The 26831-nt window shown below is 32.0% G+C and overlaps 2 protein-coding genes across 2 annotated transcripts in view; one reads left to right on the forward strand and one right to left on the reverse strand.

The window, feature by feature from the left end:
- Positions 1-4680: 4680 nt before the first annotated feature.
- LOC130892023 (uncharacterized) overlaps positions 4681-26831 on the reverse strand; it is a 174579-nt gene continuing 152428 nt past the window's right edge. Inside the window, exons 4-5 of the mRNA XM_057797202.1 lie at positions 23848-23984; positions 4681-16552 (exon numbers count right to left, since the gene is read on the reverse strand). Of these exons, the coding sequence (XP_057653185.1) occupies positions 13985-16552; positions 23848-23984 (2705 nt within the window). The 3' untranslated portion in view covers positions 4681-13984. The remainder of the gene's footprint in view (positions 16553-23847; positions 23985-26831) is intronic.
- LOC130892029 (chondroadherin-like) lies at positions 24498-26736 on the forward strand. The gene is made up of 2 exons (XM_057797210.1): positions 24498-25537; positions 25597-26736. The coding sequence occupies exon 1, from the start codon at positions 24518-24520 to the stop codon at positions 25532-25534; it is 1017 nt and encodes a 338-aa protein (XP_057653193.1). The 5' UTR covers positions 24498-24517; the 3' UTR covers positions 25535-25537; positions 25597-26736.

Consider the following 26831-nt stretch of genomic DNA (forward strand, 5'->3'; position numbering starts at 1 on the left):
ATAAACTTTTTCATTACATATTTGAATACTACCATATTGGAAATAGAGTCAAATTTTTTCAATTTATTATTAAGCTTCATTTTATACGGTTTCTCAACTTCGATTATCTTGTGATTATAATCGATTAAGCTCGATAATTAGAAAACAGAGGCTACAATAAAAGCTTATTATGAAATAAATACTCCTACAAATTGGAGATAAATAAGGGACAAAGATATGCCGTCACTTGTTGCTAATTCTCTACGTTAGATTATGTATCCTTATACATCTTTCAATAAAAAAATTGTAACGACAAACTTGGAAATGTTCGTTGTTAAGGAGTAATGAATGAAAAATAACATCAATCCTTACAATCGATATCTGATAGTGAATAAATAAGTAAAGTTTGCCATAATATGAGGTTGTGTTAGAAAAAAATTTGTTAAAACCAGTAAAGTTATTGATTTATTCACCGGATGATCCTATAACGTTTTTCTTTACTTTTGTTCATATTTTTATAGTACTTTTCACTCGTAATAGACTACTAATAACCTCTTTATATTATTTTTAGACATTTCTCACGTCATTTGTGATTAACAGTGAATTTATTAATTATAAATTAGACGTTTATTTTCGACTATTGTGCATGTTTTGCGATTTACTATGTTATTCTTTCTTCAGACTGTTAAGAATAGAGTTTCAGTTTGAAGGAAATAAAGTCGGATCGGTGGACATCTTCCATCACGTTATTGTATGTCAGCAACAATATTCATCTGAATGAAATCAAAATTACTGTGTACTTAGTAAAAATAATCGTTATGATTAATATTCCAAAGGTCGGATTTTTACGAATTGTTAATTAGAAAATAAATTTAACTTTTTTAATCGTTTGTATTATATTCATATGGTTATAGTCTCCCTGTTTCTAATAACAACGAACTCATAGAGGTCGCTATAGAAAAATGGTAGAATATACCACAAGCATGAATTCAGTGATAAGTAGAGGAGGGTCAGTAGGTAATGGGGCACTTGAGACCAGCCCCTCCACTCCACTTTTTATAAGTCATGTGACCACGCCTTCTCGCATATGATTGTATGGTATCTGGGTATCTGTAAAATGAAGCAAGTAAGATTTGGTAAGATATGGTAAGATGGCGCTACCGGTGAAGTAAGTAGAGATATGGTTAGATGGCGCCACCGGGAAGTAAGTAGAGATATGGAAAGATGGAGCGCGAATTACAGCGTTAATAATGGTAGGATATTGGCATTGTTCATCCATATAATAATAATAACAGATACAAATCGAATAGATATAAATTTGACTTAGAAAAATGATTTTTCTGTAGGTATGTCTTAATTTACAGAGGAAACGTTAAGGAGGTAATGGCATTATACAGAGTGTGTGTGTAAAAATCAGAACGAAATGTATTTTAATGGTAAATTATTATATATGAGGTGTAAAATCGAACGAAATTTATCGTAATGGGACGTTAAAGACGAATTGTAATGGTAAAAAAAATAATATATTCCATTGTTATAATCTAAAGTAATATTAAAATAATACACCTTTTTAAATTTAAATATTTTATTTATATATAATAGCTCTTAAAAGGTCCAGAGTGTAGGTGGGCAACCGTGAAAATAACACCCTTGAAATTCAAAGACTAGATTCCAACGAAACCATCAATTTTAACCCCCTTGCACTCTGGACCTTTTAAGAGCGTGGAATATTCTAAATTCATTGTGTGTGTGTAATAAGTAATTTTGAATCAATAAAATTGTATTAGGTATAATCTAGTAAATACAATTGAAAAGACAGGGGCCCAAAATATATACATATATTAAGGTAGAGAGAAGTTCCAAATTGACATCCTGTATATGAAGAATATTATAAATTCACTTCTAACATATATCCCCTGTCAATCATCCGATACTGAGGTGACATCTATGGTTGTTTCGATCCACTCAAATCCTCCGTAAGGTAGAAATTCACACATGTCCAACCGTATAAGCTATTTACATCCAATTACATTGAATATGTATCTGGTTTGAATTATATTCGGTACTTGTTGTTGTTTGCTTATATCTATGAATCCTAAAAAATATATATCGTAAAATATTACTTAAAACTTTAGTATCATGTGAATAGCCAAAAACGTTCCTATTAAAGGTATTTTTACACAAAAAATATACATAAAGTGTAAAAAAGACTATTGGTTCAAAGAATTCAATTCTTTGGTTCAATGATTACGTATATCCATTGTTGTTGTATCATCGATATCAAAATAGAATTTTGTTATTGAACCCACAACAACAACGATAAATACCATCGTAAATATCAAAACGCCAAATTTTGCGTTAAAATGTCAAATATAGTGCAAAAACATCGAAGCGTAATGGTATAATTAGAGATGTAGGAGTCACGTGATCAGTTATTTTTTTTTTAATTCATCATATATTAACCAAAAAGTTCCAGTAGTAGCAGCAGCAGCTTTACGATTGGGGTGTCAAATTGGTTTCGTGGTAGGTGTATTATGGAATTGCGTCTTCTTCTTCTTATGGCATAGGGTGTGAATCAAAAAATAAACATTCCAGTCCTTCAAAACATTCTTTACCTAAAACTGAAATGGTATATGTGAGAATAAATCTCAGTATGGGTCTTCATTTCAGTTACGTTATTACACATATAAAACCCTCTCTAGCGCTTGTGCTATTACCTCCCTTGCCAAAGGGGTTGGTATTTCTATTTCTAAATTCAAAAGACACAAGCGGAGTATGTCTGTTTTCATATTCATTTCATTGGTCAAGCGAATATATATTTAAACTCTTCCTTTCCTTAATAACATGAATATACTTTTTCAGATGAAATATATCGGTAAAAATACTTCGAAAATCATATACAATTTGGTATTTGCGAACAAATAAGACGCTGTGAAGATTGTTTCAAAATTCTCCGTTTAAACCGTTAATAAAGAAATCAATGACTCATGTTGAAAGATCTTGAAGAATTCCAAGAACGTGATAGTGGGTGGGCTTTGAGGGAAATAATATCTCTGGAAATTGCCATAAATAAATTAGAAATCGGGAATGGCTCATCATATATTGAGTTACCATCATAAAAAGGAGGCATGTGTCAATGTTAAGAACCATGATAATGCTGCTTCGCCTGGGCAGCATTCAATTCCCTATGCTCGCTAAGCAAATATCTAATTTCGAAAAACAAAACAACATTTCTATTAATGTTTACATCCTTCAGATGTTGTTGATGTCAACATTTCTAAATATTAGTACTTTTTGATAATATGGGGTGTTGCCTCTTTAATATATTAATACTTGATAACATTAACGTTATCATAATTTAATTGTACTCACTAAATTACCCTTATCATTAAAACACACAGGTTAATAAATCAAATAAATTTTTAAATATATTTGATTTAAAAAAGTTTTAAAAACAAACTTACGTTTTTATCGCCCACACCACCAGAATGGGCTCCTCATCTTTTATGTATATTTCAAATCCGGGGACGCTCCCCAGTGAATTAAAATCTGGGGCTAGATTTGATATGGACAGTTCTTATGGGAGTAAAGACTACAAGGTGTGTTCTTCCCGATGGCTCATTTTCGACTTGTTCTGCGCATTCCTCAAGAGCCAATGAGAATTCGCTCTCAAATTGGCGCGTCGTTTTGGGAGCGAATTCTCATTGGCTGCTTCCCAGCTGGTGCGCTATAGCACACCTTGTAGTGGGAAAATAACTAACTGAAACCATATATGTAGTACTCCTAAATGGACAGTTGGTATGGGAAAAACTGTGCCTACGTTACGGTGTCGACAATATTCATTTTCTCTCTCGTTCGAAACACCTTATTTATACTGCGCATGGTTAAGAATGCGCAGAATCGAGCTGGAACCTCGAAGGATAGAGAAATCGTTGCAATTCTGTGTTCTTTAGTCGGAACATCTTCCACTTGTAGAAACTGTCCATATATGAGTATTACATATATGGTCATATCCAACTAATTTGTAGGTGTTCATTGTTATTTCAATGTTTATATAATATAAATAGAAATGTCCTTCAACAAATGTTAACTCAAGTATAAGATTTCCTAAACAGATGATGACCTTAAAATCTTCAATAAAATATGTAACAAACTCATGGTCCGGGCGAATTAAGCTATTTCCAGTCATTTTCTGATAATAATTAATCATTAATATATCGTTACAAGTTTAATCTTATAATCAGACACTTGTTTGACGCAATTTTGAAAATTCTGCAGAGATCCACGAATTGTACAAAATAATAAACATTATTTACCAACATAAGCATTGTAATCTTCCTGTCTTACGGCATTTAGGTTTTATAAAATGTCAAAGCTTTACAAGTTGATGATTTATTATTACAAAGCTCACGTCAAGTTCAACTTTTAGTATGATCAGTTATTCACGTTACGGTCAATTATATCGTTGTCTCTTCTTACGATTACCACCATTAATCTAAATAAACTATTACGTATGTCTTGTAGTTGGTCTTGTAAAGGAGACAATCGATCTTACGCTATCATGTTTGATATCTATTGATAGAAGAAGATAGTATGTAGAAAATATGTGTTGATAAATCGTAGATTTAGTTACGTGATGCAAGACTTCCACCAATCCGGCTTTAATTTAGGTATTTGTGAAAGAATACACACACATTTCAGTAAATGGCTTTTAATTAATTATGTACAGTTTTTGACAAGGTTTATAAAGCTAAGATTAGTTACATTATTGAAGGAATACTTTTTAATATTCACAAAGGAAATTACTGCAAGATTTATATGAAATAAAATATGATACATGATGAATTAACTATTTTGTTTTAAATTTTATTAAGGTACATTGTTATTCTAATTTACCATACCTTAAATGCATTACAAGTTAAGGCTTTCATTTTCAGTATCAACAATTCCTAGGCATTGCTGGAAAAACATATTTTTATACTTTTTTAGTTTTACATAATTGTTTGGAAGGTGTTTCTTCATATTTCCATAGCTTAGTATATTTTCTGAAAACTATGTAAGAGATAATAACAGATTCTCTTATTACTTTGTTGATTATACATTTTAATGTTTTAAAGGTAATCAATATAAAAAAAAAATACTTTAATGAACCACGAAATATCAAAAAAATATAAATTCAATTATAAAGATTCAAAAATTCTTGGAATGGAATCTAATACACGAAAAAGAGAATTTTTATTAATGGTTCACATTCATAAAAGTGAAAAAGCTATAAATGATGAAAAAATAAATTTCTATTTTGATATTCATGATGTAGTTGATCTATTGATTAATATAAATAAGTAAATTGTCAGTCAGTCAATATCATATTTTGATAAATACTGAAAGTAGTCGAAACGTCAAAATTTTTTTCTATCTTTCAAAAATTAAGACCTAAAATTAAAGAAATTTATATCTATTTACATGTTTATACTATAGAGCTAATTCATTCAAGATAGTTTGAAAAGAATGGATTATATTTTTCTTGGGAAAGTCTACAGTTTTTGAGTTGAGCCTGAAAAATTGTTAATTACCTAAAATTATCAAAAATGTACGCAAAGAGGATTGAAAGAGAAAACTTAATGTGAAATAAAGAGAACTATCTTCAAATATTTTTTAAACATTAAACAGAAGTACTTATATAATGTTACAATAAATTTAATGTATTTTCGTACCCCAAACAGGGAGACCCAATTGAATATAATATTGGAAGGTATTTTGAGAAACGCAGGATTACAAAATAAGAACATACAAAGAACAGACAAAACACAGTTTTGAACAGAGTAACTAGCAAATGGACATAAGGAAATAATAAAGGCAATCATAAATTAGAAGAAGAAGCAAGCAATTACAGACTGGAAATGCAGAAAAAACAAAATATATGAAAACCAGAAGAGATGAAACCAACTAAAAACTAACAAATACAACTTTGAAACAGTATCGACCTTTAACTGTCTAGAAATAACGTTGGAACAAACAGCCAAGGAGAGGGTAAAGGAAAGGATACAAACAGGTTATCAAGCCTATGGAAGAAACAAAAACCTATTGAAAAATAAGTACATAACCAAACAAAACAAAATAAAATTGTACAAGACCCTAATAAGACCAGTAATCACGTACGTGATGGAAACAACAAAAGAACCGAGAGAAAGATAATGCGAGCTATAACGGTCCACACATAATACAGGAGGGAGAAAGGAGAGCAAAGAAAAACGAAGAAATAGAGAGCTGGCGAAGGAAAATATATGTGGTGAGATACATAAAAGCACTCAAAGACTCAACTGGGCTGGGCATATAATGAGAAGAAAACCAACTGAAATGATCAAAAGAATAATGCAACGGACCTGATTGTGGCCAAGGAGAAGAGGCAGGTCGAGGAAGACTTGGAAAAATGAAATAGAAGAGGACATTAGAGCACTTGATATAGAGAACTGGAGGGTAAAATGCCAGAACCGAAAGGAATGGAAAATAATCACAAAAGCAGCCAAGACAAACTATAAACTATAAAGAAAACAAAAATAGAAAACGAGGAGTAATCCACCTCAAAAAAGGATTTTAAAGCGCTAAAAGCGATAGCCATAATCCAAAGGATTAAAAGGCTTGATGATGATGACTTTTTTACTTTTAATTTGCCCATTTAAAGCTGCAACCGGAAGGAAAATTTTTTATTTAGGTTTTTGGAATCGCAGCTTAGTGTTTTATGTTTATGATTTTTGATGGAAATAATCAAATTTAAAGAGCTGTAGTTCTCTGTAGAAGCAAATTTGATTGTACAGTCAGGGCTTAACATCTTTTACGTATACTAATTAGATAATTTGTTTATAATAAAGATGTATATTTTATATTTTGCTATTATTTCTTTATATTAGAATGATTGTTAAGTTAAGTGCGTTTTATATTTCCAAAAAAAGGACTTGAACAGCACATTTTGACATTCATTTCTTATAAAAACTATTAATTCATCGAACATCATCCTTCCTGAACATTATGAGAGTTGCTTAGGAATATTTTCGAGACATTTGAGTATGGCTGTAACTGAAATGTGTGGAATGTACTATTATTTTCATAATTGAATTAAAAACATAGAAAACTAATTGAATCAAATGACGATTTCTGATGGGAGAGTCATCTAATAATATTTCGCTACATAAACCTCGTCTAAAGTGATTTCTGACGATTTGCTACTCGTCTAAGAGCAGACATAAGTACTTTTTTTTCTCTTATATAATTTTTTTTAAATATGTTATCGACAGATGTTATATTTATGTGCATATAACTACCAAAATAAAAGATAATGTGTTCAATGATAGATAGAAAATGCTTTAAAACGTCTACTTATGTACAAATGAATAACATGATGTTCATGATGTACTAAAAATAGATTAAATACAGAGAAAATAATAATTAGTAGATATAGTAGACCACAGATTTTTAAAATATGGGGAAATTATTAAGAGTACGTTTGGTTCACTCGTTATGATTTGTTTTTCTTTTTCCTAATACATTTAACAACCATTAGTGCTAATTAGCAACACATAATATTGCGAGAAAAAATATTTTTAGGGAAAAATAACATTGAAATTATACAACAAATCGTCTAAATTGGAAATATCAAATGAATATTTAACCTCAAATTATTATTATTTCTTTATTTAGTATATAAAAGTTTATTAACGTTTTTTATTCAACTAGCAAGTTTATTTTCTGTATATGTATTCTCAATAAATCAATATCATTTCTATATCAAGTTTATAATTGAAATTATGTTATTTCTAATAGCAACCAATACCAAAAGATAAAACTTATTTCTCATTGGTTTCAACATTATACTTAATAATAATTATATGTCTTTATGAAATACTCATTTCCTATAATTTATTTCTCAAGGGCCATATTGAAATAGGATGTTTATTGTTTCACCAGATTTTATAATTTATAATATTATACTCTCCATTAGTCGGATGCTTAGACACAACCGGTTCCCTTAGCATAGCCGAATTCTAAATTTTTTATCAATCTCTCAGAATTATTAAACAAGACGTTGTGTAGGAACCATAGTATTGTAAACTTTTTATTTCCCCAGATTCTAGAAATTTGATTAACATAATAAATATAGGTATAATGTATCTACTATTTTAATAGATAAAATGTGTTCTAACAAATCTTAAAACTATGAATATTCTAATATTGTGAAATTAGTGAGGTAAAACTAATATTTTAATAGAGTATGCTGCTGAATCTAATTGTAAATGTTTCATTTACTTTTTAATAACTACATACTTTCATAATGTGTTTTTATGTATATTACATTTTATTTAATAATGTTTGAATTGCAAATAGAAATGTATTGGATGAGTTTCATTAATACATATTTAATTGAAACAAAATATTCAATAGAGTTTTATTAATAACAAATTTTTAATAAATGAATTATTAGAAAAAAAGTTTTAAAATAATTTAGAAAAGAAAATTAGGCAAAGTAAATAATACATAGAAGATAAAAAGCAAGATATGCTAACAAATGGACGAGACATTATGGAAAGATGGAAATAAATCAAATTAAAAAAAAAGATGACTCAAAAAAATATCAAAGTTACCTACTAAATATTTATGATTGTGAAGATATAGGAGCAAATTTTAATTAACATAATTAAAACTGCCCTAAAAAATCTACAGTCAGAATAACAAAGTGGATTTAGACAAGGAACAAACCCTCAAGATAAGATTTTCATAATATAATAACTAGAAGAAAACATACATCTGGAAATAAAACTGCATGTCTAGCATTAGTGGATCTTGAGAAAGCGAGTGATTCGGTCTTTAGAAAGCAAATATGGAAATGATTGAAAGGAAAAGGAATACAGATTATAATTTTGAAAATTATTCGAAATAAATACGTAAAAAATGGAAATTTTATAATACAAAACATGAAGTAAGAGGGATTAAAAACCATTATGTAATTAAGGCAAGGAGAATGTACTTATGGGAGAAGAAGGCATGAAACTTAACACAAATAAAACAACAATTCTGTTATTAGGAAATCCTAATGAAAATACAGAATTAAAATAGACAACGTCCAAAATAAACATAAATATTTGGGAGGAATGTGATATGTGAAACCTGAATATTCACAAAAGACAAAAAAATAAAATCCAAGCAAAAAGAATAAGAGTGGAAATACGAGAAAACTTAGTGGTACAATCAAAATTGAACTTTATAGAAGAACTACAGCTAAGGCGGGATATATTCAAAGAAAGGACAATGATAGACAAGTCAAGAGAATAAATGAAGTACAAGTACAAATGAAAAGGAAAAAATAAAGACAAAGCAGATATTAGCTAGTTAGAAAGACAGAAGAATGGACAAAGTTTTTTTATGAAAATTACAAGTTAGGTTATATGATTATATACATATAATTGAAATAATTTGATTAAGTTTTAGTTATTTAATACCAAAAATAATGAAAATGATATTTTAAACTGATGGACAATATAAAATTATGGTTAGATCATTGCGCAAAATCAAGTATTACTTTATGTGTTGTGGAATTGTATTTCTTAGTCAGTTACTCTTGAACATTATGTATTGGTTTCAATAAATCTTCTAAATTTCTTATATATCACCTAATCTTTCGAATGTATTTATCATTTTTAAATGAAACAATTAAAACAAATTCAGCAACAATAGTTAAACAGATTTTTTACAAAACGAATTTTTAAAGATTAGTTTCATTTCACTAAGTTATTAGTTCTTAGACTTCCTTCTTAAAAACTCTCAACATTACAAATAAAATAAAATTTATCATTCGAACGACGCGACGAACGTTTATAACCCAAAATCAATGCCCTGCAATGAATTTAAGCTCACCTTAATCATTACTCGCTAAGATTGCTTTGTTAACTTTTAAGTTACGGTTCCATATACCCATATTTTCAAGTTCTACTTAACAGACAACTTGTTTCAGGACTCTTATTCAGTATTTGTATGAAATTTATAATCCTATCATGTACTGATGATTTGCAATACAATAAACACGTCTATTCTGGTATAAAAGTTTATGTTGTCTTTTGATTTGGAACACGATTATACTTTTAGCTCACCTGGATGTGAACATCATAAATTTTATAGTACTTCACCGAAGCAGTGTAAAGCATTACTCGCATATAGCGTATAATTTCCTGCTACATACGAATAGTTTTTTTGACGACTGAAAATCGGACATTTTCCGACACTCGATAACTTTCCAGGACCTTTTTCACTAAGGCTTCCATGATTTTCCGTTGAACGCTTTCAGTTCATTTTTCCATTTTATATAACTTTTATATATTGGGGACAGATTTTGTTTTTATTGATGGTAGGTATGAGTGCATTTGAAGTGGAATTAACTTTCAATTTTTTTGTAATTGGGAGGGAGAGGGTCACCTTCATTATGCATAATGTGCTACTTTTAATTGAGGGAGGGGTATATAGGTTTTTTTATGGAGCGTAATATAGGGAAATAGATAATCAGATGCAAATGCAGTGCAATTTGGAGTTTATCTATTCTTGTTTGAAGGACTATAAAAAGTAAAAGATATACCGAAGCGAGTTTTGAAGAAGCGTTTATAATACTTATTCGCACGACGAATGTAGTTACTTCACTAGATTATGTATTTATTAAGATCAGTATTATAAAAGTTTTGTTCGACTGGACGTTATTCAAGCGCTGTTCGAAACTCCACCGATGGTTAACATCGGTTCGGTATTATAACGCATTTACAACCATCCGTTGGCTAACTGGAGCTTTGTGCTGAAAAATTTACGTTGGTTGCACTGGGACTTCAATTTTAACCAATCAAATCTTAGTGGATAGTGCGTCAGTCAAAAGTCAAAGTATAGTTTTGTTTGAAGTTTCCACGTGTACTGTCAATATTATATGAATTTAAAAAGATGAATTGCAAAGGAAAAAGAAAAATCAGAGTCTCAGATGAATCATCATTACTACTATCTTTCCAAAGTAGCCTGTTTCGTAAAATTTCGGGAGAAGATGCCAAAATAACGCAAGCCAAAATAAACAAAAATTGAGGTTAGAAAATACCTTTCAACTCTTGGTTGACACAAATTGTTTCGTTACGGTAGAACCAACAATCAACCACCCGTTAGACCCCTGGCTAACTTTCATATTACGTAAATTCGGCTTTCAAAAAACCATAAAAAACAAATAAAGCCTCTCAAAAATAAAAAAAAAACAATCCGAGAAGGGCCGTTTTGCTTACAAGCTTCACTTCGTTTTATTTTGGCCAAAATCTCCCCATAGAAATAGTTGGGCAAACACAACCCAACGAAACCACCACAAACCTAGCCTTGCAGAGGATCTATTCCTATATCAGGGCCTACTCAAACAAACCACCTCCATCACAAAAATCATCCTTATCCTACCAAACTTTAACCAACGTATCTCTATCTTTCTCTCAACAGTTCATTATTATTAACTATTTAAATTTAAAATGGCTTTTTGGTGATCAATCAGAAATTTCTATTATTAAATGGGTTGAACAATCAACTTTATACAACCACATATGTTATTCGACAAATAATTTATGACTTTTTAAAAATTTATTTAGTACTAAAACACTTAAATACTCTGATTATGACAATATATGTTTGGACACTTGTGCTGGTTTTGAATAGAGATGTGTCGATACCGAAATTTTTCGATTCTCGATATCGATACCTAAAAAATCGATTCCCGATTCCGGTACCCTTGTAAATAAAAATTCTCTCACTAGAAACATATTCATAATTTGTTTGAACAACTTACAAACCAATTTTAAAATATCTATGCCTATATAGGGACAAATGAGGCAATTTCTAATGGTAAAAAATGTAAGCCATACGCAGAAGGTTGTCGAAATTATTAAATAAAATAAATATCACGAAGAAATGTGGATGTACTTTCTCTTGCATAAGGAAGGCACAGCAGAGGCGTACATATATGTCGCCGAATAAAGGCAACATTCTCGTTTTTAATTGTATGTAGTTTTATCTCCCCATATCACCAATTAAAATTTTCGCTCTTTGGTTTATTGGTTATTGTATTAATAATCAAAATCATTATGCAAGTTATTTTAAAAGCAGGATTTTTCTACACTTTACACCTATTCAAAGACGATATGGAACTACTTTGTCGGCGCAATAAATGCACCGAAGCAGCCTGTTGTTTAAAGAAAGACAAATATTTTAACAAACGATTTTCCAAAATATGATATTTTCATGTTGATAATGATATAAATTGGATTAAAAAATAATTTTTCTGTTCATTTACTGGTATCGGTATCAACTTTTTGTGATCGATTCTCGATACCGATACCAGTGACCAAGAATCGATGGTATCGAGAATCGGTATCGAGAATCGACTCATCCCTAGTTTTAAACATAAAAAACTTGACAAAAGAATAATATTTGGACTGAACTTTCTTCGATACACAGGACGTAGTGCTCAAGGAGGAAACGAGTACCCAATTATTATTCTTGATGGCAGTGAAGATTGTTTTAATGCTTTGATTTTACCTTCTAACAGCTTTTCTCAATCCTATGCTGATTACCACGAAGACATGACTGCGGCATGGTTTAAAAAATTTTAATTGAAACATTAAAAACTCTAAGTCATTTCATCTATTTATGATCAAAGAGAAAAGCTTTAATAATATACATTGAATTCTAATAAAAAAATTATATTATACTATAATCATCTATTATAAAACAACTTAGTTATTTTAACAACGGGACGTTTCCGAGCGCGGCAGAAACCTTCGTTACTTACATAGTATTTTTTGTTCCTTCAAAAAAAGAATAGATTTACTCAAGAATTTTCAAAAATTCTATTTTCCTACTCACTCCTACCAGTTATATTTTACAAGATCGAGGAAGAGGTTCGAGAGAAAATATACATTAAATGATCAGCATATTACAAGTATTTGCATTTTGTGGTACTATCAAAACAAAAGTAGGGAGCTAGGTATTTCTGTTATTACCAAATATTCTTATTTCAAGTCACGTTCACTGAGAGTTAATGAACACATTATTTGTAGAAGTAATTCGGATAAATGTCCAGAAGGACTTTTAAGAGTCAGAGGCAGTCAATAGTGAGATTTAGAAGAGTTTTCACTACGGTTCAACAAAATGTCTGTAGCGGATGTTTTAGTTGCTTTTGAAAAAAAAATTCACTTTTATTTGTGAGGTTAGTTGTCATTTCCATGTTAATGAAACAACGGTAATTCGTACAAAATGGCGAGGTTAATCGCCTCTGGAAGCAAAAAGATAAATGCACGAATTCACATCGTAAGAAATAGAATCATACTATTTGGAATATACTGCAGATTGTGTAGAATACATTTACATATTTGATTAATTTATTTCCTAGTAGTATTAATACTTGAAGTTTATGGTTTTAACGTATTGATCGGTAGATGTAGATATATTGAATGACTAGCGAGGTCGTTCAATTTATTTTATGTGGGTCCATTGGAAAAACCAGTAAAAATGGAATAATTCCAAAAGAATTCGAGCCGAGATTGTTCAAATTAAATCTATAAATAATACTGCTAAAAAAGTAAAATGACGAGCACCATTCGTTGTACAGAAAAAGCAAAAAGGCTTAAATCAAAAACTCTCAACAAAATACATGATGTTTTTGTACTGAATAGTTACGTGGAGTAGGTTATAAACTACAGAATATTCCTCAATAATTTATGTGATATCGTTTCTTATCGTTAAGTGATACAGTGAAAATATGGGTACGAGGGGCCGTTCGATACTTATCTAATTATGGTGTAAATGTGAAGATATCACGTGTAACCGTTGTAAATCACAGAAAGGCACCGGTAGATAAAAATGTGAGCATTGGGACGGATGAATCGGTTAACTCCTTAACTCATACGGTTGTTTCCCGATCCACATGTATATATTCTACAGGAGGAGTTTTGTGTCAAGAACTGATACTAGCACTCAATAATTGAGGACCGGTCAATAACTTTTTTTTTGCCATTCTTCGTCTTCGGCGGGCTCGAGATCTGTGCAACGTTAAGCATACTAAAAGGATGATTAAACATATCACAGCTGTTGCAACAGCCATTGCTGATAGTGGTAACGAGTTGAGTAATTTCGAGGTGGCACCGCAATGAGTTTCGGATTCGTCGAAACCCGAAGGACAATGATCCTTTCCGTCACACCATAAAGATGAACTTATGCAAGCATCGAGCTCGGGACACTTGTACGTACATTCCAAATCCGTTTCGTTGGTACTTGCGTTTATTGGAACTTGGAGTTGGTGAAGTAAGGATGCTCTCGATCTAGAAATTTCTAACCAACTAAATGCTGCTTCGCCATTTTCCGATCCGATCCATTCAATCATGAAATTAGGGGGACGTTGAACAATGTGCGCTAAAGCTTCTCCCCACCATTCTTCGCTAAACACGTGAACTGCTAAAGGACGTGTACCTGGCTCTGCTGGACAAACTACTCTTACTAATTTGGGCGGCCGGCCAGAATAGATCATGATACGATTGGTAGTGGGACAGCGAGCAGATTCATCTGAACGCGGTTTAAGCGGCAGAAAAGCACCCCAACTCAATAAAAATAGGCTCCTATTATATCTAGCTTCGACAATCCATGGTAAACCTAAACACAAATTATCAGCTGCGTTCGCTGGTGGCGAATGTAGCTGCACATCACCTCCGTACCCTCGAAGTCTTTGATTTCTCGGACATTCATCCATCGATATTATTTCAAATAACACGTGGAAATGTATAACGGTGAAGTCTTCTGTTATATTCATATCTTTGGCAGTGAATTGAAGTTCCAGAGTACTGGAAGTAGATGTGAATACTAGCGGTTTATTTGAAAGTGTTACATTATCACAGATACAGGTTTTGTGAATTCGAATATCTTCCCATGGTGTTTCGAATATATTCAGTTCGGAAATACGGCTTCCAACGGTATATTCACATATTTGTCTACCCGTATGAGGGTCTATTACAGTCTCACATGTAGGATTCATTCCAAACGAAGCGTTATTCAATATCAATCTTATTCTCTCATTAATACCAGCTTCGAATCTATAAATGCAATCCAAATCTTTCGCTCCTCCTCTACCGTAGAGAAAAATATTTCTTGGTGAAGTCACGTCTCCGACATGTTGCTTTTTAAAAAGTCGGTAACACGATCCTGCGTCAATTTTATTAGGCCACGGCTCTCCTCCCATCTTAGTATCAACGAATTCGTATATCAACTTAAATGATGCTGGATGTAGGGCAGTTCCGTCTTCAGTATAATGCTGAATACTCAAACTTTTATCGATTGTCAAATAGCTTTCGTCTTTCGAACACGGTCTAGTAATCCTAGTAGTATTGCTTAATGCACTGTGGTCACATAATCTCGGAGCCTCGTCACATTTATCTTCAATTAATTTGCTACCATCCCAAATCCTTATACGCGTCGAACAACCATTGGTAAACGTATCGTTTCGAAGCAAAGCGTGCGCATTATCACCAACTAATAACGCCTTATGACTATACGAAATAAATGCTATCCAAACTAGGTCTTCGGGGTAGCCTCTAAACTTATAAGTGCATGTAGTATTGGGTGGCAAAGAATGTTTGGGGCTTAACAATTTACCTTTGCGCCCTCTTCCAGTCCAAATTTCGTCGCTATCAGGACTTGTTGCGTTGATATGAAATATACAGTCTAAAGTATGACGGGAGAAATCTAGTGAATCAGAATCTACAAAAATAACTTCAACGTCTAGTTCAAATCCGCGCAAAGTCGATAAAGATGAAGGTGAATGTAGGGGTATGCTGAATGGAGATGAATGGAATGCTACTAACATTTCCGGACCTCGGGAAACAACTCTTGGTAGCCAATCTCCGCCGCAATATTTAGCTAATACTGCGTCGTTCGTTGATCCTCCGTCGTAAAATATTAAATGATCACGTTCTCCTGTACAGTCTCTCCAAGCTCTCAACATTCTTTCAGTTTTATTCAAACCGGCAACATTGATTGACCTTTTCATTTGCATTTTATGTACAGCTTCTTGTCGAACCGATATCATAGCATGTTTACAAGTAGGAACAAACTTTTGTCTCAAGCTCCAATAGCAAGAAACGTTCCTAGGATACATCCCGGGATAATTGGGGGATTGTAATCTACATGGTTTCCTGTAACATTCTTCAAACTGCCTCGTACAATACGTTCCCGGTGCTATCTGCCCTCTTTCTAAAGGAGATACCGGCGAACCAAATCTCACTATTGCTTCCCTCTTGGAGAAAAATCTATATCTGAGTCGGAACGCGAATGGAATTTCTGGAGAGCCGAACAATTTTACTGTTACTGTTATGGTGGATGTTTCGCTGTAATAGGCTGCCGGGCCGGAAGATGTTCCGCACCATGAGCCTCCGGTAAATGGTCGCCCTAATTCGCTGAGTTGCATGTAACCGTCAGGACAGCCGTCCAATGCGGATGCTTCGTATCGACCCACTTTGAATTCGTCGAATATCAACTGTAACAAAACAATAAAATTAATTATGCTTCCAATAAAAACAAGGTTATTTCTTTATCTTTATATTTCTATAAATATGTATGTATACAGCAGGTCTCAAAAAACGATTAACTTCATCTAGCGATGTTAAATTGGGTTCTATAATTTTATTTACTGAATTTCGATTTCATTGCATTCTATAAAGGTATTACGTTTTACACATGTCTAGCAAGTTTATATCAAAAATAAAATATTGGATTTGAGACATCAAATCACATTAAGTAATTTGAGATTGACTTTTCAAATTTATGTTAGTTGAAAAGATTGTCAATCAGAAATGTATATAATAAATGTCATAAAATATTGGATAATAAGCTTTTTATTTAATGCTGATAAAACATATGAATCATTTATACCGGATGTTCCAATAAGAATTATAGTTCTTCCAATATCAATTGCAGAAGACAGTTATGCAAGGAACAATAAAGATTTCATAAATATGCACGGCACTTATACCAAATTAAGATATGAAAAATAATGTTTACTCCACGTATAAAATTCGGTGAACGTCTAACAAACCGTCAGTCCACGTGGACTCATCATTTCCACTGTTTACCAATGAAAACATCGAATACAATTACAGCAGTTTAGAAACATTGCGTCAAGTTTTGTAAGTATATGGTTTAAAAAATAAATAACTTGATAAACGGATGGCAATAGTCGAATCCACAAGATTATTTCCGTTTAACTACCGAAGTTCTAAGAGACGGCAGTTCGATTTACGTTTTATAATTTAATATTCAATTGAAGCAATAAAAGGTAGGTAATGAAAGTCAGAGGGAAGTAAATCTAGCGAATACGGTGGCTGCGCGATGACTCGTTTCGTGTTTGGCCAAAAATCAGTCAATTATTCTGGAATAGGACGGTGCTTTATAGTAGTGAAAAATTCTTGAATGGTTTTATCTCAAATACGGTCATATACGACGAATTGCTTCACTTAGATATCTCAAAACAGTCAACTAGTACTTTTTATTATTTGTTTGACCCTCTGAAATGAATTTATGGTGAGGTTCACATATACGACAATCGAATAAAAGAATGAGTGTCATATTAATTATCTTTAACGTGGTGTTTTTGGTTTCGGCTCAATGTTTGAGCGGCATTTACTAGATTGTTAAGCAACTTCATCATATTCATAAACTCAAGTCATGTCACCAGGAATGATGCGTATGATGAATGTAGGATCCTCCAATATAGCTTTTCGTTACTGGCATTGACACGCTTGATACGTCAAACATTAATCAAAATATGTTGAAAGAAGTTGCTTACCTCTCGGATGCCGTTTCAACGAATTTCGAGCATCAATTCTTTAACTTTTTCGAAATATCGTCATTAATAGATGTATAAGCGACTTACATAAGCAAGTTGTCGACTATTTCAAGACATTCATTGACTGCTTTGTGCCACTAAAATACTTCCATTTGCAATGGAGTAATCTCCCTAAAACATTTTTGCGTCATTTTCAACGATTCCGTAGCCGTAATTCTATTGGATACACAAAATCGTCAAAGTTTTTGTTAGATTTTTATATTTGAATTCTTAATGCTGTTTGTGAATGAAAAAATTTTTTTCCAAAACCTCAACTTTTTCAACTATGAAGATTTCCCCTTTCCAACGTTTCTGGAAAATATATCATAAGCTTTCAGTTGGATTTAGGTCTGGTGAGTTACCAGGCCAATCAAGCAGTTTCAATTTATTTTCTCCGATAAAAGGCTGGACCAATTTCGATATAAACTAACCATCCAATTTCATATGTTGTAAAAAAACCCAAAACATCTGTTTAGAAGGGTGTTAAAGAGTCTGTTTCGATCTCGGCGCAGAGGTTTACCTTCATATCTTCTAATAACACTTGGTTGATATCTATGAGCTAGAAATTGTTTCTTCTTTGGTTTTCTAGCTCTCCATAAGCCTTTTCCGCACAGTTGAGGTACTCACTTCAACACTACAATCCAGTAAATTCCTTCGTAACACAGTACTAGTTTGCTATGTTTCGAATTAGTTCCTGGAGTTGTTTTCCATAGGAGCCACTATTTTCATTCATTTTTGAATACAATGGTGGAAATCTTTGAACATTTTTAAAATTCTCAATTTTCCTACACCAACTTCGATAGTTATATTTCTAATAGTGAGACATGTGTTCATTAAGGGAAATTATTTTAGCACGATTTTTAGGAGAAATGTTGATATTGAATTATAGCTTAAGGTGGATTTATAAACTTATAAACTGACGCACTCGTTGGGTGTTTATGAGATATGGAGACCCAATACAAAAGAAATAATAGCTTGTTGAAAGTTGATTGGTATTTTCAAACGCCAAAATGGAAAGTTTCTATTCACTATATCCAAAAACTAATACAGTTCTTCGAAAAATCCTTATTTTTTTGTTTTATAAAATGTAGAGAATGATGTCGATATCTATTTTTTCGTTGGAAAAAAATAGTGAAAATCTCACCTTATCTGAAAAAATCGTTGCCACTCTTTCATTTTCTAATAATACGTTCTCAATGTTTGATTAGTTGGAAGTACTTATTTTTGAAAAAAATTGAGGTACTTTAGTACTTTAGCGAAAAACCGCCTTATCTCTAAAAGAATTCTAAAACTATTAACGATACAAAATGCTTTTTGGAAGCACTTGATTTCTGCAAAAAACTTTGTCAGTTTTGGAAATAACCAAAATCAAATTTTTTAAGAAATTAGGACATTTATATTAATATATTAATCAATATATATATACACATACACATAAAAAGATGAGATTTGAATCTTTTATAAAGGCTACTACTAGAAAAACTGCCGTTAAGCTATCTGTTAAGATTGCTTATTTACAAGAGCAGTGGTCGCTGGGGACTAAAAGTATAGAAGAAGAATTGCAGCCCATTAAAACTCCAGATCAACCTACCCCTGAAGAGTTACTAAGAATGATTTTTTGTGGTTGCAAAAAAGTGCAGTTCAGCGTATCGTTGCTGGTATAAAATAATGGAGATAACTGCCACAGTACTGTTCCAATTATGGACCAAGAGGAAGACAATTGAGGAGAAATATTAATGATTTATATTTATTTTTTGTAATTAAAAATTATCTATATTAATTTTGTAGAATCATATTACATTTAAAGATAATTTCAATCGTTCATACATCCAAATCTAGAATTTGAAATTTTTTAGTAGGGGTAGTTTTGACCCTTAAGAAATCAAAAGCATTCCCGGGTGTAGAGTTAACTTTAAAGTAGAGAGTAAGTAGAACATAGACTAAATTTTCATACTATTGGGTTTCCCGGTTTCTAAATAACAATTTAGATTAAATTTCTTAATGATAACCATCATCGGATGGTTTTTAGGGGTTAAAACTGGACGTTAATTTGACGTATTTATTATTCTTTCGATTGAGGGGTTAATAACATGTTTATTATTATTATTTTCCAATGACTTCTGTTATAAGGGGTGGCAGTAAAAAGCTAAAACTGCTTAATGGTTAATAAATTATATTAGAAATTGACAATTGACGTTCATTCAACTCATATTAAGATGATTTCTATTAATGCTCCAATAAGATTTTTTTTATCGCTAAAAAAGTAACTCTTGGCATCGGATAGATTTCAAAATAGACGATGACTAGAACCTAAGCCAAATTTTTATACAAATCGGTTTCACAACCTTCAATAATTCTTCAAATTATTGTTGTATCTAATAGCTTTTAAGGCCGCTTGACATGATCCAATACAACGTGCAATGCAATGAAAGACGCATTATTTCTTGATCAAAAACATGCGTAAATGAAGTTCAGCTGATTTGCAAGCTGCAATTTTGAAGAGAAATAAGTTTATAATCTGCTGATGTTACGTTTTATTTTGATTGGGAATTTTTTATATGTTTCTTCATCCATTCTCAACTGATTTTTCTGTTTCCTCATCCAATTCTCCAGCTAAACTGTCCATCGGACTCCAAAAATAAAGGTAGCAGCAGATATAATTATTGCCAGTGATGCACTGACCAGTTTTATTTTGCTTACTTTACCTAACTTTGTTATTTTCATTTTCAAACTGCCCACAAAATCTTAAATAAAGTTTGAGGCTAGTAAATTTTTTACTTCTACTTATGGAATTTTGATTAGTGGCAACCATGATGTAATGGCAAGCGAAATGCAATATTTGTCTATGTAATATTTTGATCTTGCAAGGAATTGCTTGCAATCTCTTGCATTTTGTCTTGCATTATGTCAAGCGGCCTTTATATTGTATATTCCTTCTTCATAGTGCTTTAATTATCTTGTAGTTCATGTTATTGACAATTCTATTGAAATACATGTTTATCTTTTAATTTCAAACGATTTCTATACTTTTTATAATACCATTTTTCAATGAAATTGTTCCTAAGAATATTTATACAAAAGAGAGAAATGCTGTGCCCTAAAATTTCTTTTCGAGCTGCAAATGATTGATTCTTTTTGTTAAAATTTTTCCAGATTACATTCTATTTTTTATATCTTATTCTTCTCACGAAAATCTACTTCATTAATTATAGAAATCTGAACAGCTAAAGGATCGTTACAAAGACGGATCGCAAATTGAAGATATAACCTTTCTACAAATATATATTTTCTGATATTATGATAAAAATTGTATATAAATTAATAAAGTGTTTGTCTTTTTGATATTGCTCTTTTTTATTCTTCCGCATTAAATGTTTCGGTTCTTATTATTCGTTTATTTAAATTATAAAGGGTTCTTACAATTTTTTAATTGATTATACAAATAAATAGAGAAAAGTTTTTTGGGTGTTTTCCGAACATTTTCCACTATCTGAAGTATATATTCACAAAATCATAAGCAATGCACTCAGAAAGCAAATATTCTGGGCGAGTCACGTATTTAAACGGTCTCTAGTAGCAAACGTTATTTTTCAAATCAATTACGGCTAGCATTCAAAATTATTTCCAGTCGTGTATGATGTCACAAAAGTAGTGGAACGTCTTATATTTGATTCTATTTTTATATGGCTAATTTTTAATAATCTCTTTCGTATCTAGGTTTTGCCGCTCTTTAGATATATCATTTTTTGTAGAAATGAAGAGTTGGCGTTAAGTTTAATCCCGATTAATCCATTTTATTTGAACAAGTGAAGTTTAATACATTCTCTAAACATAGTTGCTCCAGTATTTCATAATCAGCTGTTCAAATATTGAAATATACTTCGACCTAAGTCAAACATCAATTACTTCTTACTACAAATATGAGGGCCGTTTTTTTTCAACCTCCGATCGCTCCGTGCAGACGCCACGCGGGTAGAAGAAAGCAGACATGGCTGTAGGCAAATGAGAAGTTCTCGTACTACACACGTCGTCATTGTTGACATTCAGGCGTCAGTCGGCGTTGTGCTTCAGCCACGTAAACATGTACGCCATTATTGATGCTCGCGCCAAGTCTGAATTGCGAATTGTGATTTGTTTTCTTCAGGCTGAAGGCCATAGTGCTGCAGTAATCCATCCAGAGAAAGAGTCGTGTTTATGGGGAAAGCTTCATGAGTGATGGTGTTGTGCGTGAATGGTGTCGAAAGTTTAAAGATGGCCGTAACGATGTGCATTATGAAGGGGGCCAAGGACGCAAATCTTTCGTTTCAGATAACCTGGTTCAACGAGTTGACAGAATGGTTAAAGAAAACCGCAGATTCACAATTACTGCTTTGTCTACGGAATTTCCAGTAGTTTCAGCGTCTGTTTTGTACTCTATTGTTACTGAACGGTTAAGCTACTTTCTTTGAAGAGGGTGTTGAAAAGCTTGTCCACAGATTTGACAATCTCTTCAGGGATTATGTTGAAAAGTAACTGTAAGTGTACCAATCTTTTGGTATTAAAATTATTGTTTTACATGAACTTGACTTTCATTTATAGCCTATTGGAGGTTAAAAAAAAAAACGGTGCTCGTAGAGCACCCACTATATTTTCAGTGCATTGAATAGCACTTTTTAGTTCTCTATCATGGTGCATGAGGATCCCTTATTTTTATCTCTAGCCATTACGAAGTTATAAGCACGACTATTGTATTATGTACCCATTATATTTCTGATTGCTCGACCTTAATCATACCCATCAATCATGCTTTCTTGATTTAGCTATATTATATCGTTTTGCTATAAAAATCGGTTTTTATAATTTTAGAATGTGAAACACTACTAAATATATTCTTAATTTAGTTTTGCATACTCAAAAAATATTTTAAAAAGTAAATTTTCCTAGACCCGTGACCTGCAGTTTTAATGCACATAGCATTAACACTGAGCTATCAGAGACAATGTGTTTGTCTCATACGTGTTTCTCAACGTACTATAGTATTTTAAATAATTTATAAATTGAAGTACCTTTTGAAGCAGTATAAATTTGACTCGAACATTATTGTATATTTATTTTTCTCAGTGTTTTAATATTTTCTTTAGAAAATAACTTTTCTTCAACACCACCAAAAATTAGAGGAGCCTCATCAAATTTATTGCCGGAAAAGTCAAGGAAACCGAAATTTCCAAAGCATTTTCCGGCCGAGCGGGAAATTTTGGAATTTTTTTTTCATGGTATTATGACTTCGCACATTGAAATGAAAAAGTTGAGTGACAAAGTTTTTAATTATCTATCACATACAGTCTGAAAGTAGATAGTTTAAGGAAGTTTTTAAGAAATTTCAGCCCTTTGGAAAATTCAGACAGCTTTTGATAATTTGAAAAATAGTTGAATTTTTATAAAGTTGAATTTTTATAAAGAAATATGACTCAATGTTTATCGAACATTCGATTTTGACAAGGTTCCCCCAAATTTAATTAGAAACAAACATCATATTCGGATTCAGTGCCCTCTAAAACGTATAAATCGACCATTATTAGCCATTAATACAAATCTGGTGGGTGTTGGTTGCCGCACGCCTACTCTCATTCCCGCAAAAAGATCGAATATCTTAAGAACGGCAGAACCTAGGTACATTGAACCTCATTTTCCATCTGTAAAGCGAAAATGTGATCAAACAGGGCGTTCCATTTAAAATATCGTATGATTGATTTATTTAACTACTTTTGGAATAAATATATCACATCCTGTAAAGGGAGTCTGCAATTTGAAAACTTTAAAGTTCAGATACAACAACTACATACAATATTATTGTAGGTAGAATATGAATATGAAAATGCTAATTTTTTTCCAAAATAAAAATAATAAAATTCATTCCAAATGACATACTTTCTCTGTATATAACGGAATACATATATTTACTTAATTACCTGAATTATGTCCCCATGATTTTGTCCATTGGCAGTAAATGTGAGGTGGCATAGAAATGGAAGTCGCGGATCGGTGAGTTTCAGCACTCTTAGATCGTAAGTTTTTCCAACGTCTCCATAATATGTACGGTTACACACTGAAAAACCAAAAAAACGATATATCACCCGAAATGGTTTTTATTACTAGTTAAAAGGGCTTCGAATTTTCAATATAAAAGTTAAATCACTGTAACAAATATTTTATCTTTTCTAACTCTTTATAGGGAACATTACATGGAAAATAATAAGTATTTCTTAAGGATTTCGATCGGGTGATCCAAATGACATAACAAAATTCATTATTTTTCCGGAAAAAGGAAAGATCTGACAACAATGTAGATATCATCATAATACCGGCCATATAAAACTCACTCTGTACATTATTGGAGGATAACCAACCTCACATCCTGTCCACACTGATGACTTAAATTAATCTTTATTTATTTAGATTTACCAATTGAGTGAAAAATATAAGAAATTTATTTTTTCTATTAGTGTATCTATTGAGACATCCTGTTAATCAGAATTTTATTTATCACTGATGAAGATGAAAATATTTATTCGACCCCTAGATTGACCTACGTTATTTGTATCAAAATTTACTCGACTTATTTATGGAACATTAATCAAAATGAGACATGACAGAATCTTAGTTGTAATCGTTTCACTAGTGACTGTTATACAAGAGGTTTCCAGTGATTTGCTGTTCAGAAAGGGCTCCTACAAGTCACACAGAAAGGGCAATAAAGTGGTAATAAACGACGTCCCGCATATTGATAATGGGATCTTTCCAGATACGGAATATTTGAAAGTTAAAGCCAAGATACCTGTACTTAAATTTGGTAGCGTTCAAAAATTCCAAAATTTGAGAAATATTCATTTAGACGGGTGTGAGATAACCGATATAATACCAGGAGCTTTCCAAAATGTTCCTAACTTGAACGTGATAGCGTTGAATGACAATCAATTAAAAGGGATAAAAACTGGAGTTTTTAATAATTTGAACGTAACTTCACTATATTTACATAGAAATGATATTGCTTTCATAGAAACAGAAGCTTTCGATAACATTACCAGTTTGGAACAAATTAAGTTGAACGCAAATTCTATATCTTATTGGGATAATAAATGGTTTAAAAACACACCGCGGTTGGCAACAATATTCTTCAGAAGAAATTTATTGAGAAGTTTGCCTAGTAAAGCATTCAAGAATCTTGTAGCTATCCCATCATCGATTGAGAAGCAGAAAAAAATCAACATATACCTGAGTAAAAATTCAATTTCTTCAATACCAGTCGATGCTTTTTTTGGACTGTCTCATTGCAGCCAAATTTGGTTGGACAGGAATGAAATCAGTGAGATACACGAAGATGTTTTTTCTCAGATGCAGTATATGGAAGTGTTATTTTTATCTAGTAATTTTTTGACTACTATACCCAAGAATCTATTGAGGAATGTTAAAAATGAGTTAGTATCTTTGGATCTGGCGCATAATAGCAATATAACCTGCTTAGATTACGAGATCGTTGTCAAAGCTAAAATAACGAACCTCGAGAAGATACACAAACTAGATTGTAATTGTATCAAGAAGTTAAAAGAAAGAATCCTTGAAGATGGCAATAATAATGAAATTCTTAGTGGTTGTTGAAATGTAGGTATACAATTTTGAAAATATATTAAAAAAATATTGAATTGGTTTTTTGATTTAAGACTCGTGATCCATGACTATTATAGAATATAAAAGTGATGAAATCAACGATGTGATAGTTCTTATTTAAATATATAGTGAAGGGCTGTATTATTGAATGAAATAATTATCCTGGAGGTAATCTGAAAGCAAGGCAAGATGAAATTTGGGGAGCTGTTTAAGTACGTAGAGAGCGACATAATTCCACTATTAGGAAGCTGGGCAGTGGTAACTTTTCCTATACCAATCCGGAAAATATTTCAATTTAACTATCAAATATAATGCGATGACCAGCATTTCTACTTTAGGTTTAAATAAAAGATTTTGACATAGTAAAAACGGAAAAATTGTTAACCGACAAAACTTTTATTTATTCTAGTTTTTCAGACCAGCCAAATATATCGATTTTACGACGCTTGAGTTGGTGATAATCAGTAGTTTGATTTTGCTATATATATTATTTTGCTTACTTAAAACCATATAGTAACATTGTGGGACAAAATTAATGGGGAGCTTAAGCAGGTAATCGGTGACTACCGCAACTAAATTTTGAGTTTTGTCTAATGATATAGAAATAGATCTTTGGATGACACACCAAAAGGCTGCCCAAGTTATTAATCTAAAATTGACTTGGTCAGCGAGCTGTTGGTAGACAATTGGATATTACCTGCGGTATGAGGAGACTAAATCCTTTCATAGGTTAACTGAAACAGGCAGAAGGCGATTTAGAACCGCTCATGATGACCGCTTTATAGCGTTAACAACAAGAATTCATCTTCTTAATGCCTTTCAAGTGCAACGATAGATCAGTGAGGTGCGAGGAGTGACTATTAGTCAGTGGAAAGTAAGATGAAGACTGCAGGAAAATAATCTGACCTCTATAACACCTGCGATTGGTCTAAAACTTATTCCATCTCATCGGAAAGCACGCATGGGTTTTACCCAGATCGTTCTGTTCTCAGATAAGACCAGTAGCGACTTAAGCAAAAAAGTGCACCGAAGACCAAAAGAGCGATTTGAAGAGCAGAGTGTGAGAGATGTAACTATCAATTTAAAGGGGGTTTATGGTAAAGATCATATTTTCTCGTTGAAGAATGTTAATGTATTATTTAAATTTAATGTGTTTCTATAAATAATATGTACAATAATACATGTAGAGTGATCATGTGTAATTATTTCTTCCTCTCATTATTGGTAATCCATTATTTTCACTAGCTACTAACATGTAATTACTGCATACTTCCTTATTTTTATTTCA

Source organism: Diorhabda carinulata, chromosome 3 (assembly GCF_026250575.1).
Source record: "Diorhabda carinulata isolate Delta chromosome 3, icDioCari1.1, whole genome shotgun sequence".
Classification (NCBI taxonomy): Eukaryota; Metazoa; Arthropoda; class Insecta; order Coleoptera; family Chrysomelidae; genus Diorhabda; species Diorhabda carinulata.